The sequence below is a fragment of the Vitis riparia genome, chromosome 17, assembly GCF_004353265.1.
Source record: "Vitis riparia cultivar Riparia Gloire de Montpellier isolate 1030 chromosome 17, EGFV_Vit.rip_1.0, whole genome shotgun sequence".
In the NCBI taxonomy this organism is placed as follows: Eukaryota; Viridiplantae; Streptophyta; class Magnoliopsida; order Vitales; family Vitaceae; genus Vitis; species Vitis riparia.
In genome coordinates, this window is record NC_048447.1 from 5,033,418 (window position 1) to 5,048,693 (window position 15,276).

The following is a 15,276-nucleotide window of genomic DNA, read 5'->3' on the forward strand; positions in this document are numbered from 1 at the left end:
GCACAAGTCTTTAAAGATTTTTCCAAGTATACTCGATTTGTAGTAGGAGATGGGGAAAGAATTCACTTTTGGGAAGACTTGTGGTGGGGGGACCAACCTTTGGGATTCCAATATCCAAGACTATTTAGAGTAGTCACAGCTAAAAATATTCACATATCTTCAATTCTCGGTTCTACTCGTCCCTTCTCTTGGAACTTTAATTTCTGTCGTAACCTTTCCGATTCTGAGATAGAAGAATTAGAAAGTCTCATGCATTCATTTGATTGTTTGCACTTATCCCCATCGGTTTCAGATGCGAGATCCTGGTCTTTATCTTCTTTAGGGTTATTTACAATCAAGTCTTTTTCTAGCCTTGTCCCACCTTTCTGATTTATCTCTAGTTTTCCCTACTAATTTTGTTTGGAATTTTCAAGTCTCTTTTAAAGTCAAGTCCTTTGTCTGGTTAGTGGCACACAAGAAGGTAAATACTAATGACTTGCTACAATTGAGAAGACCCTACAAAGCTCTTAGTCTTGAGATCTGTAAGTTGTGTATGAAGCATGGAGAATCAGCAGATCATCTTTTCTTACACTGTTCTTTGACGATGGGGTTGTGGCACAGATTATTTCAGATAGCTAAGATGGATTGGGTACCCCCGAGGAGCATTTCTGACATGATGACCATCAATTATAAGGGTTTTGGAAAATCCAAGAGAGGCATAGTTTTGTGGCAAATTGCGTGTATTGCTTTAATTGGGTTGTGTGGCGGGAAGAAATGCTAGGATATTTGAGGATAAAGCTAGGAATTCAGAAAATCTATGGGATACTGTTCACTTCCTTGCTTCTTTTTGGGCTTCTTGCTCCATGGTTTCTAAGGGCATTCTCTTTAATGTGTTGCAACTAGATTGGCTAGCAATGTGTAGCTCCAATGGGGTGGTCTAGCAAAGAGAGTTTGTTTTTTGTTTTTACCATTTAGCTTATTGTTTTTGTATTCTTTTTTTTTTTTTTTATCAGAAACGAAGAGAAATATATTAATAGAAGGAAAGATACATGAGAAAGAAAGAAAAAATAAACAAAAGAAACCACAAGAAGGATGAGAGGTCCTTCCTACACAATCTGAACAACATAAAAACCCCCAACATTAGCTAAAAACAAAGAGAAACCCCCAAACTCAAACTTTTGAAGCGCAAACCTCACTCCAGTTGAGTTGTAACACATTTAAAGGAACTCCTCTAAAAGCTGCAGAACAAGAAACCCAAAGAAAGGAATAGAACAAAATCAAATCCCATAACGTCTCTTCCGATCTCCCCTTATCCTCAAAAATCCTATTGTTTCGCTCTTGCCATACTATCCAAACCAAAGTGAGGCAAGCAACTTGCCAAAGAGTCTTGCCTCTTAAGGAGTTCCCCAAGCCTTTAAAAGCAATAACCAACATGTCCACAAACCTCCTTGGAGGGACCCAAACCAGCCCAACTAGCTTGAACAGCTTGTTCCAGAGTCCAATGGTAACAGGACAATGAAGAAAAAGGTGATCAATCGACTCCCCATTTCATTTGCAAAGAATGCACCATTGAGGACAGAGGGACTTGTAAGGTCTTCTCAACTGCAACTTGTCATTGGTGTTCACCTTCCCATGAGCTACTAACCAAGCGAGGGCCTTAACCTTTGAAGGGGCTTTTAAACTCCACAAAAACTTGGTCGGAAGGAACAAAATAAGATTAGAGACTTTTGACAAGGCCAAGAAAAAAGATTTCACTGAAAACAGGCCTGATGAAGACAAAGACCACGCTCTATAATCAGCCAAAGAAGGAGAGAAACGCACTGAACTGAGGGAGGACATTAATCTCTGAAGGAGATCAATTTCTGAGTCGGTAAGATTGCGGCGAAAATTTAAATTCCAAGCCAATGGAAAGGAATTGCCAAGGACATTTGAAACAGTGAGGTTTTTCACAGAAATAACTCTATAAAGATCAGCAAATTGCGAGCACAAAGATTGGTTACCCCACCAAAGATCTTCCCAAAAGAAATAACTCTATTGTTTTTGTATTCTTGTTGTTTAGTTTTCTTTTGTGGGAGGATTCCTCATCCTTCTTTTGTTATTCTTAATTCTATCAATATATTTCTTTGTTGTTTCCTATCAAAAAGAAAAAAAAGAAAAATTAAAGAAGAAACAAACTTTACAATGGGCACACAACAAAGTTCACAACAGATATGCCACCATGCTAAATGAAGTGTTGAAAAGTTAGTATGACAGAGAATAATCAAAGGAGATGCTTAAACTCTTCATTTGTGTGAGCAGAATGGAAACAAACCCAAAAAATAACTACAATACCTGCCCAAGAATTAGTAGATTTAACAACAGAAAATCAATAGAAATTGAGGAGTTCAACTCAGTAGTATTTGTACATGGCAAGAATGGTATAATATTAAATCATAATGGATAATATCCAGAGGAGGAATTCGTACATGAAAAGTTATCTGTGAGCAGTTGCAAACATTATATTCAGTTATATTGGTTATAAGGGACCATGGGTCCTTGGGTGAGAACCCTAAAGCCATCGACAAAGACACACCCAATGTGGGTGTATGGGGGTTGGTCCTACCCTTAGGATTTAGTCCCTAAAGATATAGAGTTAGTCTTGCCCTTGGGTTGTAGTCCCAAAAGACATAGGATTGGTCTTGCCCTTGAGTATGAGTCCTTAAAAACACACGATATGACTTGTCCTTGGGTGGTAGTTGCAGAATAGTCATTCTTTGTGATAGAGTTCTATCTTGGAGCTTTGGCAGATGGTATTTATGGCAATGGGGATTCTTAGTGTGGGTGTACAAAGGAGGCAAAACAGGGATCGAGCCACATACTACATTTTTGCGGTTATTGCATGCCTGCTATAATTAAAAATTAAAATGCATATTGCTTCATGCAGGACATAGTTTGATTTGCTTCCTTGTTTTGATATACATGGAGTGAACACTGAATTGCTATTGAGTTATGAACTCACCCTATTCTTTCCACTTTTAAATGCAAGCCGAGACACTAGTTGGAGTAATACATGAGCATTACATGTGTTGTTGACTAGATGTTGTTTTGTTCCAACTGAGATTCTTTGTAAGACTTTTGCCTTTGTATTGGAAGGTGATTGAAGTTTTTTGGGGAGATGATGTAGTCCATGTATTTGTCTACTTGTAATATGGGTTACCCTTTATGGACTATGGGCTTACGATGAGTATATATCACCACAAAACATATTTGGGACATGTGAGATATGAAATATTATTTTTATAGTGTACTCAACATGTTATAATTTTGGAGAAGGATTCGTATTCATAGGTTTCAATAATCTTAAATTTAGCACAATTTAAGATAAGACTCATTACCCTCCATCTTAGATTTTGGGCACACTAGTTGAATCTATTATTTTAGGAGATTCACCAGTGAGTTCAATGTTTTGAATACAAAATACCAAAAGCAGGGAAACATTGGAAGTTTTGGGAGCGATATCTATTTTCTTTTTCCTTTGTAACTTCTTTATGGTATAGTGAAATGATTACCTTTCATTCATAGATGTAGGTTTTGTTAGCCCTGTGTATCATTGTATATGAGTTTGTTTTAACTTTATATTATTCTGCTGGCAGATTCTAAATAATTTTGTATTTATTTCTTTCCTTTCTCTCTTTGGTAAAATATAATTTATGTGAGAGATTATAGGATAATAGATGGTAGGTGAATAAGATCCCTGATTTATGGGAGAGATTTTAGGGGAATCTAATCCCTAATTGTGTATAAATAGGATGTACATATTGTATTCTAATACAATTTTGAAGGGGAGCAGAATTTATTTCATATTCCATCAATACCTGGCACTAAAGCTTCCACTACCATAGCACACACTCTTGTCATGTTAAGTTGACACAAGTACTTTAGTTGAAGTTAAAAACAGAAAATGAGTATCACAGGTTCAATGTTTCATTTGGTGCAACATAGTATAACTCTTTAAATCCTATTATCTTCCATAAAATTGGTTATAGTACTATACTTCATGCTTCCAATATATATATATATATATATATATATGCAATTATTTCTACTTATTTTTCATTATTATGATATATGATACATGATAAGATACAATACAAAATATGAAAAAAAATTGACACTATGATTTACTAGTTCACAAATGTGTTCATATCTGCAAATACTCATTAGGAGCACAGCATTGGGAAAGGAACAACCCAACAAACCATTAAATCCACAAAGAGCCTCGATTACACTGTTTGAGTGGTTATCATCCTAAATAATCCTTAATTTTAATACCATGACCCACAGATTGAATCAATAATCTGCACCATTTCCTGCCATATGACAGTAGTTCATATGCATCCTTTTCCTTTTAAGAGAAATTTCTTTTCAAAACATCAAATAATTACAATACTTAATTGTCAGACATAAGTAGGTAATTAGTTAATACAGATAAAAACTTTTGATGAGAGCATAAAGTTGAAATTAAACTTAACGAATGGGGTAAGGCAGAACCTGCCACATGCGACAACAATATCATCAAATCCTACTTCATCAGTCCCAGTTGGAAGCTGCTGCTCAATCTCCCTAATTGCTTCAATATAGCCCCTGAAAATAGTACAAAACTTTTATCAATGTCACAATGTAGACAAGATGGAGCAGTTAAAAACTTAAAATAAAGTCTTATCAGGAAATCGAGAAACCTGCATAGAAAGACAACAGCTTGAATATAAAAATGGGAGTTTGGAAAGTTACCAAAACATTAAAAAACTAAAAAAAAAAAGAAAAAAAAAAAAGATGAAGAAGAGAAAGAAAAAGAAAAAAAAAGAAAGTAAAGAGGCCAATTTAATTCAAATATGAAGTTACATTTTAAGGACAAATAAATTGGGGGAAAAAAGGATCATATCACTCCTTCATACTCACAGATTTTATAAACTAAATTATAAATCAATACATTTAAATCTTTGGACAAAGACCTAATGTGAGTTTCTCTAAACCCAGAGAGCTGGATGCACACATTGGGAGAGAAACGTTTCAACCTTCTACTACCCTCTAGAAGCTGAATGATGAACAGTCCCAAATGCATGCTGTTTCCTTCAGAATCACCCAAAGCATAGAACAGATAGATTTGACATGAAAAAACATAGAAGATATTCTTTGAGACCAACAGCTTTATTCATAAATTCTTCCATGGAAACACAAAACTACCTATGCACCAGTTCCATAATCCACCTTTCTTAATGATGAGAGGAGGGAGACAAATGGTCTAGGAATGTTCCAATTTAAAATAGCATGTGGCCATGAATAAAATTTATGTGGCAGTAGCAAAGTAATTCATGGCATTAAGAAAAACAACACATCACATGAAAGTAAGTGTGCAGTTCAAATTCCACAAGCAAGAATAACTTAGGTGTGCACCCCACATACATCATTCAAGAGGGCAAATCTGGCCAACTCAAGGAAAGTGTTTTATTTCCTTCAGAACACAATTTGTGGGACCTGACCCTGTGAGACTTCTTACCTCTAGAACTCAAAAAAAAAAAAAAAAAGATCAGATGATTCTTCTAATGTTTTTTCCTCTTGCATTATTGGGAAAAAAACTGTGGAGAATTTTGAGAATCATACCTTTGTAAAATTATTTCAATTGATTTTGAATACATAAAACCCCCCATAACCCTTTTACCCTTTTTCATAAATTGGGAGTGACTGAAGTGTTGTAAAATCTAGTAGACTTGTGGATTGCTTTCTGGGTGGAAGGATTCACGAAGATCAGTTTTCATGGACCTAGATTTGATGTGCAGGAAAGCCTTTCTGTATTCCTTTACTTGCTTCTGATTCCTAGTGGATTATATTCAAATAGTATCTGTATTATGGTTTTCCCAGCACTAACATGTTATTTTCGGTTTTCATGGAAATCACTTATTTTGTCCATTAATAACAAGCCCTCACCAAAAGTGAGGAAAAACACCAATAACAACAATAAAAAGGATCTATCCAGCTCTTAGGAAAATTCCCATTTTCTCAATGGAGTTTGTAGGTGTTAAAGCCTTTATAACATTATGCCTAAGGCTTTTTGATGTGGTGGACATCTAAAAAGCTTATATTAGAAAGCAGTCCATTCATATCACAGAAAGCAGACAATTCTTTATATGCAAGTCGATCTAGTTATGAACAGAACTAACTTAGTTCCATGTGGACCGTACAAACAGAACCTACCACATCCAACTAGAGAACCCACGGAAACAAATTCATATGGTTCTGTTTGCCACCTACCACCAATGCCTCCAAGCACTGTGGACTGAAAAGAAAAATCGCATCCCCACTTCCAAATCATCCTTCAAACACATTGAGGTATGCATGATTGAGCTCGTATTCTTTGAAGAGTTTTCTAAGGAAAGGAAGCACTCCCTTAAAGCCCCAACTCTACCAGTACCAAAATGGGAAAACTTGAAGGAGGGATCTACTAAAAAATGCTCCAGGCAAGAGGAGCAAGTGAACTACAGAAGTAAAAATCCCCAGTGAGAAAAAAAAACCCATCGACAGTAGACTGTTATACATACAAGATTGGCTTCGGATGACCAGCCTAGAAAATGTTTGGGGTGTTTACTTGATGGGAAAGCTAAAATTGCCTATCAATTTTGCGGTTTAATGTCAATAAGATGGAAAATAAGCATTGCAATGATGACAACCTTTTACCAGTGAGGTGGCAAGGCATGTGGATGTTTATCTTAAGGAAATAGTAAGGCAACTTGGAGGAGAATAATATAGGATGTCAGTAGCAGCAGGATCATAAGGAGCTTTGAACCTTACTCCAACTTCATCAGTTTGAAAGAGCTTTAAACCGTCTTTTAGGTCTCTAGCTTATTTATTTTAGAGGGTTTCAGAGTCAAAATGTTTCAGTAAGGTTCAATGTGAAAAGCTCTGGAGCCCTTTCTCCAAGAATTTTAGTAATCTAGAGAAATCATCTCTATTTTAACTGTGTACCGATTTACGAGAATAGATGCCCATCATCTCATGCAGGAATACTCCTTAGGATATTCCTTTATAGCTGATGTGGTAAGTAGCTAAGCCAATAAATACCATAGATGCGTTATGACTGTTATGAGTAAGATTAGAAACATGTCACAATGAGATGAACTCCTCAATACTCTAAGGAGAAGAATCAGAGAGTGTGGTGGAGCACACAAGGACACTCTATGGGCCCTCATTCTAACCATGCTTCAGGCACAAGCAACCTTACTCATATACTAGTGACCAAGACTAATAATTATTTCATGGGATCATATTACACAAAACATTCTGAAGTTATGAAACCCTAATAGCATTGTCTCCAGTTAAAAATTCAATGCATCTGCCAAACCCTAAGTTTTGCGGTTCAAGTGATGCATAAAGAGTACGAGTGAGGAACACAAGAGTGACTTCCTTTATGACATAGGTGGTCATCACCAAATATATGTCCCTGATACTAACAAGAACTATAAAACTGTAGACGGTGACCCCAAAGTATAACGCTCCCAAGGTGCACAACCATAAAAGTGCAAATCTTAGTTCAACTTATATACACATGAAATCTTGAAGCATCAGAGTATTAAAAGAGCCAAGATGCATTCCATGCCTTGGTGCATTCGAGGGTGGTAAGGTTCCATGGCCATGTAAACAAAGTCCCAAACATATTGCAATAAAGATTATATCCAGTTGGTATGATATAGGAGTGCCTGCAGGATAGTCTCTCTTCAGGAAGTTCTACAATCTCCCACATAATAGTTGGATGAGGAGCCTTGGATAGGAAGGCCATCATGTGCACTCTTAATAAGGCAACCTCCTTGGGGCATTTTGGATGGTGGGGCAAGTATCTTGACTATTTTTCATGCATGGAGCCAAGAATGTCTGAGTTAGTTACTCACCCCAAATTTGCAGTGCAGGCTTATTTCATGCCCCATGCTTTTATATTACATTTAAAGTTACTTTGCCACTGGTAGATGTAACCTAGCAATTGTTATGTGCTATTGTAAATTGGCAAATCCCTAGCCAAATATCCCTCTCTTATTAGCCAATCAGCACTTCAATTGGTCTCATGATAATCCAGTCTACAGTTCTATTCAAACAAAGAGATATGTTAGAAGGAACAGTAGTCCAATACTTTCACACTAAGACAAGCTCTTGCCTGCCTCTTTCAGCCTAACCAAAATTCCTTCTACAGCCCTAATCCCTCTTGATAAGCAGCCTAAATTTTTACCAAAACTGTCCACCTTGTTAGACCAAATTCACTGCCTTTAAATAACCTAACATGCCATAATTTTCAGCCCTCAGTCCAACCTTAATCTTAATCAGAAGTACTTCTGATGCTAATCCTTCATTCATTATCAGTCACTGCTTCTTATCATATAATCAGGTGTCAAGCTTGTATCAAAAACTACAATTGTAACACCATGAAACAGGCTGATCCCAGGAAGACCTTATATTGCCAGCACAGACCGAGAAATGAAGAATATAGAGACAAAGGAAATTCAGCAATAATGATGGAAAAGTGAGAGTGGAAAACAGAAATTTTAGGAATGAAACTTGTTTGGATTGAGATGAAAATTAACAGTGAAGAAAATTTAATCTTTGGTAGAAAAAACAGATATCAATAGGCTGTTGGAATAAAGATTTTAGCAGGAGAATAATTTATCTACAGTTGATTGATTTGGTTTAAAAACTTTTACAGTCTTTTCATTAATCAGAAAATGAAACTCTCTTAATTCACTCAAGTTAACACAGTCCATTTTCTATGGAAGGATTCAATTGATGTCAAAGTTAACATCAAACTCAGAAGATTGTAAATAAAAAATGAGATTAAGGATTCCAAATATCTCAGTAAGGATCACACAATCCTGAATCAGAGAAAAGCATAGGAGAATATTTAAAAATCAACTAAATCACAGAGAATGAAATCCTACCAGTTTAAAACATCAATCACAATCAATCAACTGCAAGATTAGTTTTGGAACCAACATTCATCTTTGCTCCAACAAATGAAAGATTTAAGTCAGTCATGATTATGGATATAACATCCATTATCTTTTTTGGTACGTAGAAAATATAAGGAATTGAGAGAAAATTACTGAGTAGAGAGAATGAGAAAATAAAAAGGCCTTCCAATTAAATTAGCAACTATTTATATGAAAATTTGTCTAAGGGGAGTGAATACGTGGCAGGCCTTGAATTGCCATTCTCCATCTGCTTCCTTGAAGAACAAGTCTCTTAGTTTCAGAACATCAGGTTCACATGTAAATTCAAAAATAACAATTGGTGGAACAAAGGTGCTCACTGATGGGAAAATCCCATGTGATTGCAAAAATGCTTAACCCTATTGTATCATATGTGCCTAGCACTTTGAGTAGCATCAAAAAAGCTCTCATGCATCAATGCCTGGCACACTTTTACAGTGTTGAATAGGCCATACACTCAGCAGCTGCACTCCCTGTGCTTAGCACTTATGGCAGATGCATGCCCAGAGAAAAAGGTACTTGCCCTTGCATAGTGCATACATGCCCCTTGCACATATATTAGATGGAGAAGGATGAGATTTGCGCACATGAATGGAACATCTTCATGTGACTGGTGAAATCAGCACTTGAAAAGGCAGTTTGGATGGAGGAATGTGCTCACATATGGCGCGTCATATGTGCCAGTGCAATGGATTCCTTGGATTCACCTGGTGTAAATTCTCCTCTAGCACTTCTTTATTTATTTATTTACTTTGAATGCTTTCCAGTCATTAGTCTGCAATCTTTGGTATTACTCTGGACTCTCTTCCATAAAAAACACAATGACTTGATTGAGATTAGCCAAATGACATCCAAGAGCAGTGCCAGCATGCCATTCACTCCTTTGCAGAAAAATCACCAAATGATACACTGAAGCTACAGAAATCTACTCATAAACTAAAGTACTAACCTACTAGGAGCTTAGCATCAAATCACTGTTAGAATGAATGATTACAACTCAGCGGTGCATTACAAAAAACCAATTAAGCTTACAATAAGCATATGTATTGAGATAATACCATGTAATCCAAAACTCCTCTCTACTTCTGCCCTCACAGAAATTACTATAGGAACAAAAGACAAGCAATAAAATTCTCAAGATCATATTAAATACCCCAACCCACCAATAAGACCATAAGCTACTTATATTGCCAACAGAAAGCATGAGAATTACATTAGGCTTCAATACTGCATTTTCTCATCAGGTCAGACAAAGACTCACAAACTGAACTATTCTAGACTAGTAAATCCTAAGCTTCCTTTACAGTTTTTTTTTGGGATAATACATTCAAAAGTTGTGCAATTACTTACAAGTCCAAAGGAGTAGAGAAAATATCAACAAGAAGTAACAGATAGAACTCCAATGTGCTGAGCGATGAAAATACTTAGATTCACGAGTTAACTCAAGTTGTCCACAGAAATCCAAAGCATATCATTCATGAGAAGATGGCAAGAGACCAAATTATAGATCTTTTTTGATAGGGAAAAAAAAATCTATAAGTTGGTCTCTTGCCATCTTCTCATTATAGATATAAGATAAGTTTAAGATGCCATAGCCAATCCTTTAATATGGCAAAAAAATTACAATTTAGAATTCTAAAGATTGTGTGGAGGCCAAACAAAAATTTTGGATATAGTAGCATGAAGAAAAGATGAATGCATTAACAACCCAATCTCACCAGGTTCCTAGGGAGTTTGATCCACCAACAGGAATGACATACGGCCTTCTCCCTTCCTTCAGTAACCTTTCTTTTAGCAGATTGGTAAGAGTCTGCGATAAATTGAAAGCAGAAAAAACAAAAAGTTAAGATTATTACTCAGTTCTAATTAAAAGTGGGAATTGATCAGTTTGGTAACATCAGAAATTGATCAGTCAGCTAACTATCAATTGATGAATGAAAAAACGCTAGTATGCATGTCAGCTCCAAAATTCTGGACCGTATACATTGCATATTGATTTCTAGTGTTGTTACATTTTGTACCCAATCACATGTTCTTTTATTTTAAATTACAATTGGATTTGTTAATTAGATAAATAGCACAAACTATACAATACATTTGAAAAAAAAATTAGAAAAGGATTTTAGGATGAAATTAAAGGTTTACTTCTGATTGAGGTATCTTACATGTACTTTAGATCAAAATCAGAAAACAAGTATTTATTATCAAAGAGATTTATGAGAAAAACAAAAGAAACTTAAGCAACCGCACTTAGAAAGAAGGTAGCACACTAAACAAGGACCTTTGAAGCAGCAAATTCTTACTGATCATTCATTAACATAAAAATAGAAAATATTATTCCTTTTACAGATGGTAAGGCCCAAAATAATTGAAACCACAAAATACAGAGCACACCAATAAGCTATTCATAGATGCATGTCGTAATATTAATATTTTAGAAGTCTTTTTACGTGCATCAAGAAGTGCATAATAGGCAACAAAGGAACAACTACAAACCACACTCCCAAGTTTTGCATATTCTTCTTTCGAAACAAGTTCAATTTGAGCTCCAATTAAACGTTCAACCAAGAGATTGCCCGTCAATCCGGGATCTTTGTCTACAAGAACCTGCAACAAATTTAAAAAAAAAAAAAATGATGTTGCAAACAAATGCCTGCAAAAAGAAGCAAAATCTTACCCAGAAACAATGATTGAGAAAAGAAGATAAAAAACAGTTAACCTTAGAGGTACGAAGTATAAGATAACAGTCAAGGTTCAGATACTTTGCAGCTACAGCAGTTGCTCGGCAGTGGTTGCTTTGGATGCCTCCTATCGTTATAATACAGTCTGAGCCCTGGGCTACAGCATCTGCCATCAAGAATTCCAGTTTTCTGACTTTGTTACCACTCATTTGCATTCCAGAAAGGTCATCACGCTATATAATTGCAAATTTTTTTCTGTCAGCATAAAACAGTAAGGAAAATGAAGCAGCAATCCATTATACATGTCCAGTTAAACAAATGAAACAGTATATCAAAATATAATGCATCACATACTTTTCTAGACCATATAAAACTTCCCATGTGGTCTAGGAACCTTATGAATGGTCATAAAGCACAAAAGTGCTCCAAACATCCAGCAATACTCCGCAGATCAAAAGGAAGATGAACAAAAATAATAATAATAAAAATAAAATATAAAATATTGGACAAAGACATAAGAACACTCAATAGAAAGATCTAACTAAACTGTAATCTAATCAATCAATTCAGTTATAATTGTTAACATTCTTATATGCAATAACAACAAGGAAAGATAGTAAAAACCATACTTCAACCCATCAAATTCAAAGTGTGCCATTAACAACAGTTATAACACAACAGATACCTAGGTCCTGCAACATATCATTTTTCATGAAAATTGCTATATTTATACATCCCAAAAACACATAGGGAAATGCCTTTAACTTGGAAGTACAGTACACATACACTTCCTTGCAACAGCATGTGGTTGGAAAACTTACTCAGAGGAAATATAATTGCTTTAATTTCATTCCAGAGACACAAGAGAATCACATATTGGGAACATAAAAAATAAGAAGAGCCCATTTGATAACAAAGAAAGAATATTTCTGTTTTTGAAAACAAAAGGAAAATGACATAACAAAGGGAACATGTTCAGTGTCCGTTCACATACACTTCCTAATTTTTGTTTTTGAAATAAAAAAAATAGCAATAACTTTATATAAGAGACTTATATTGAAAAAGTAATAATTTTACAAATTATTTAAAAAAAAAAATTAAGGTGTCAAAAAATTTTTACTATCTCAAATTTCAAAAATTCTAAAAGTGATTTTAAAAGACATTAGGTAAAAATTATTCTTTTTATACCGAATGTTCTACTTTTATATAAAAAAATCTAATTTTAAAAATAAAAAACAAGGAGTGTATCCAAACGGGACATCAACATGTTTTCAAGAAATATTTTTGAAAGCATTTTCTGAAAATAAGTCACTTTTAGAAAAGACTGAAGGAAGAAAATTTTGTTTTTCACATTTTAAAAAATAAAATCTGAAAACAAACATGTTCACTACTTTCATTTTCAAAAATTTGTAAACCAATTTTCATTTCCACTACCTAATTTTTTTTTTTTTTTTTTGATAACCAAGAACCTTCCATGGCAAGCCCTTAGGACTCCCCATGGAGAGCCAAACCTCGGGGTGTGGATCGCCTCGCAACAACTAGCATCTGGTAAATTCAAGGTATCATCAATAGTAGAATACAAACCCAAGACCATGTACCACTTATCGGGACCACACTTCCTAATCCTTGCCCTAATCAACTAGACTACCCTAGCGGATTTCCACTCCCTAAAATGCCTATAGAGATGTTTTCCCTAAATAGTTCTCCCATCAAATGACATATACTATAAACTTTTACATATGGTATCTATGCACTAAATCTTGTAGGAACATGTAGAAGCATCTTTGAAAGACAGCATAGTACAAAAACCAAGTAGTTGACCCATTTCCTTCCCAAAGAGATCCATGGCATGAATACCCTTGGGTTCATAAAAAACTAAACCATGTGCTGACTACAGGGTGGGTTGGAGAAGCAAACCAATAAATAAATCAGCTAAGCAATCATTTTTCAGCAAAAAATCAATTTGTCGGTCAAGAAACAACTATAACATGAAAAGGATAAACCACACAAAACAACTTTATGTTTGATCTAATATTTGGGAAAAACAGAGGGTAATCATTTGTGTTTTGTTCGGTGATTTGGCATTATCTTAGACCATGTTTGGTACTTGAGAATGAGGAGTGGGAATGAACATCTCGTTCCGTTTGTCATCCATTCCCATGTTTGGATAACTTAAATGAAGATAGGATTAGAATAAAAAATGATTCCAGCATAAATGAAATCCTCCTCATAAGTGGGATTTCAATTGATCTCCAATATGGAATATTTTGATTCTCTCCATGTAGAAAATGATATAAAACATGTTAAAATTACTATTTCATCTCTTCATTTCCATTAGGTTTATATAAATTTTATGGTTAATTTTTATTTATTTAGTAAATATTATTTTTCTTAGTCTTATTAATTAGCCAGAAAAGAAATCTGGATAGATGTTCTTTTAAAATTAATTTAAACTATGTGTAACATCATCATTGTCAACTTATTTCATTTTCCATTCCCATTATTGTTGTTACTAAATATTAAAATGAAAACAAATAATTATTCCAATCTTACATTCTTAGTTACATTTAAACGCAAGAATTGGTACACTTAAACACAAGAATTGGAATCCCCAAACTCATTCCTAACCAAGGAGAAATAGGAATGGAAAAAAATAATATTCAATTCCCATTCCCCATTCCCCCGGACCAAACATAGCCTTATAACATTACAACACAAAAGGATGATAAAGGTAAATAAGCGATGCTATTTCATCCGGACAACCTCACCTCGTCTAAGCGTTTGTTCTAAAAAAGACAGAGATAGTGTTTGGTATATCAAATACGTAGATATAATAAGTCAAAATCAATACTGAAGATAAAATGAATGGACTTGATTGTATAAAAATCATATTGGAAGATAAAATAGAGAAAGAAAGGGAAAATACCTTAATCCAGAGTTGAGTGTTTTTAGGTAAATTAGGAAGATTCCACTTATGAATAGGAGTAGGCACCTGTTTAACAATCAAAACCACTCAATTTTGAGTAACAGAGTTGAAGAGAACAAAACCCAAAAACGAAAACCTGTTGAATTCGAGATTGAAAACAAAAGAGAGGGAATTGTTGGGGGGGGGGGGGGGGGGGGGGGGGGGGCGCATACATGAGCGAGGGAGAAGACGTGAGAGGGAATAGGGGAGAGATGGGAGGCCCAGGAAGGAGGAGCATAGGGCTTCTTCGTCAGAAAATCGAAGCTCAGTTGCTTGGTTGCCTCCATTTCACACACTGCTTTCCAAGGTTTTGTTGATAGCTTTGGGAGAGAAGGCGATCGCTTCAGACTCCGACTCAGACCCAGCGGCGATAACAAGGTAGACAACATTCACATTGATTTTACGTCCAATAACACCTCTTTCGCAGATTTTTCAAAACCAACGTGTTCTCGGTTTTTTTCGTTTTTATTTATTTATTTATTTATTATTATTATTATTATTATTATTTTGTTGTCTTTTTCTCTTTACACCTTTCCTTAGATGCCATTTGTCCGGCACTTACGGTATATATATATATAATAATACATTAAAAAAAATCCCTCAATTATCTGCCCTAATAAAATAAAGGATAATTACGTGAACATGC

At 35.1% G+C, this 15,276-nt stretch overlaps 1 protein-coding gene across 1 annotated transcript in view; it reads right to left on the minus strand.

Moving 5' to 3' along the window:
• The window catches only part of LOC117904746 (putative D-cysteine desulfhydrase 1, mitochondrial), a 36,019-nt gene extending 20,971 nt beyond the window's left edge, over nucleotides 1-15,048 (minus strand). The window contains exons 1-6 of the mRNA XM_034817502.1: nucleotides 14,804-15,048; nucleotides 14,592-14,657; nucleotides 11,704-11,898; nucleotides 11,481-11,591; nucleotides 10,703-10,794; nucleotides 4,510-4,602 (exon numbers count right to left, since the gene is read on the minus strand). Of these exons, the coding sequence (XP_034673393.1) occupies nucleotides 4,510-4,602; nucleotides 10,703-10,794; nucleotides 11,481-11,591; nucleotides 11,704-11,898; nucleotides 14,592-14,657; nucleotides 14,804-15,019 (773 nt within the window). The 5' untranslated portion in view covers nucleotides 15,020-15,048. The remainder of the gene's footprint in view (nucleotides 1-4,509; nucleotides 4,603-10,702; nucleotides 10,795-11,480; nucleotides 11,592-11,703; nucleotides 11,899-14,591; nucleotides 14,658-14,803) is intronic.
• Nucleotides 15,049-15,276: the final 228 nt, after the last annotated feature.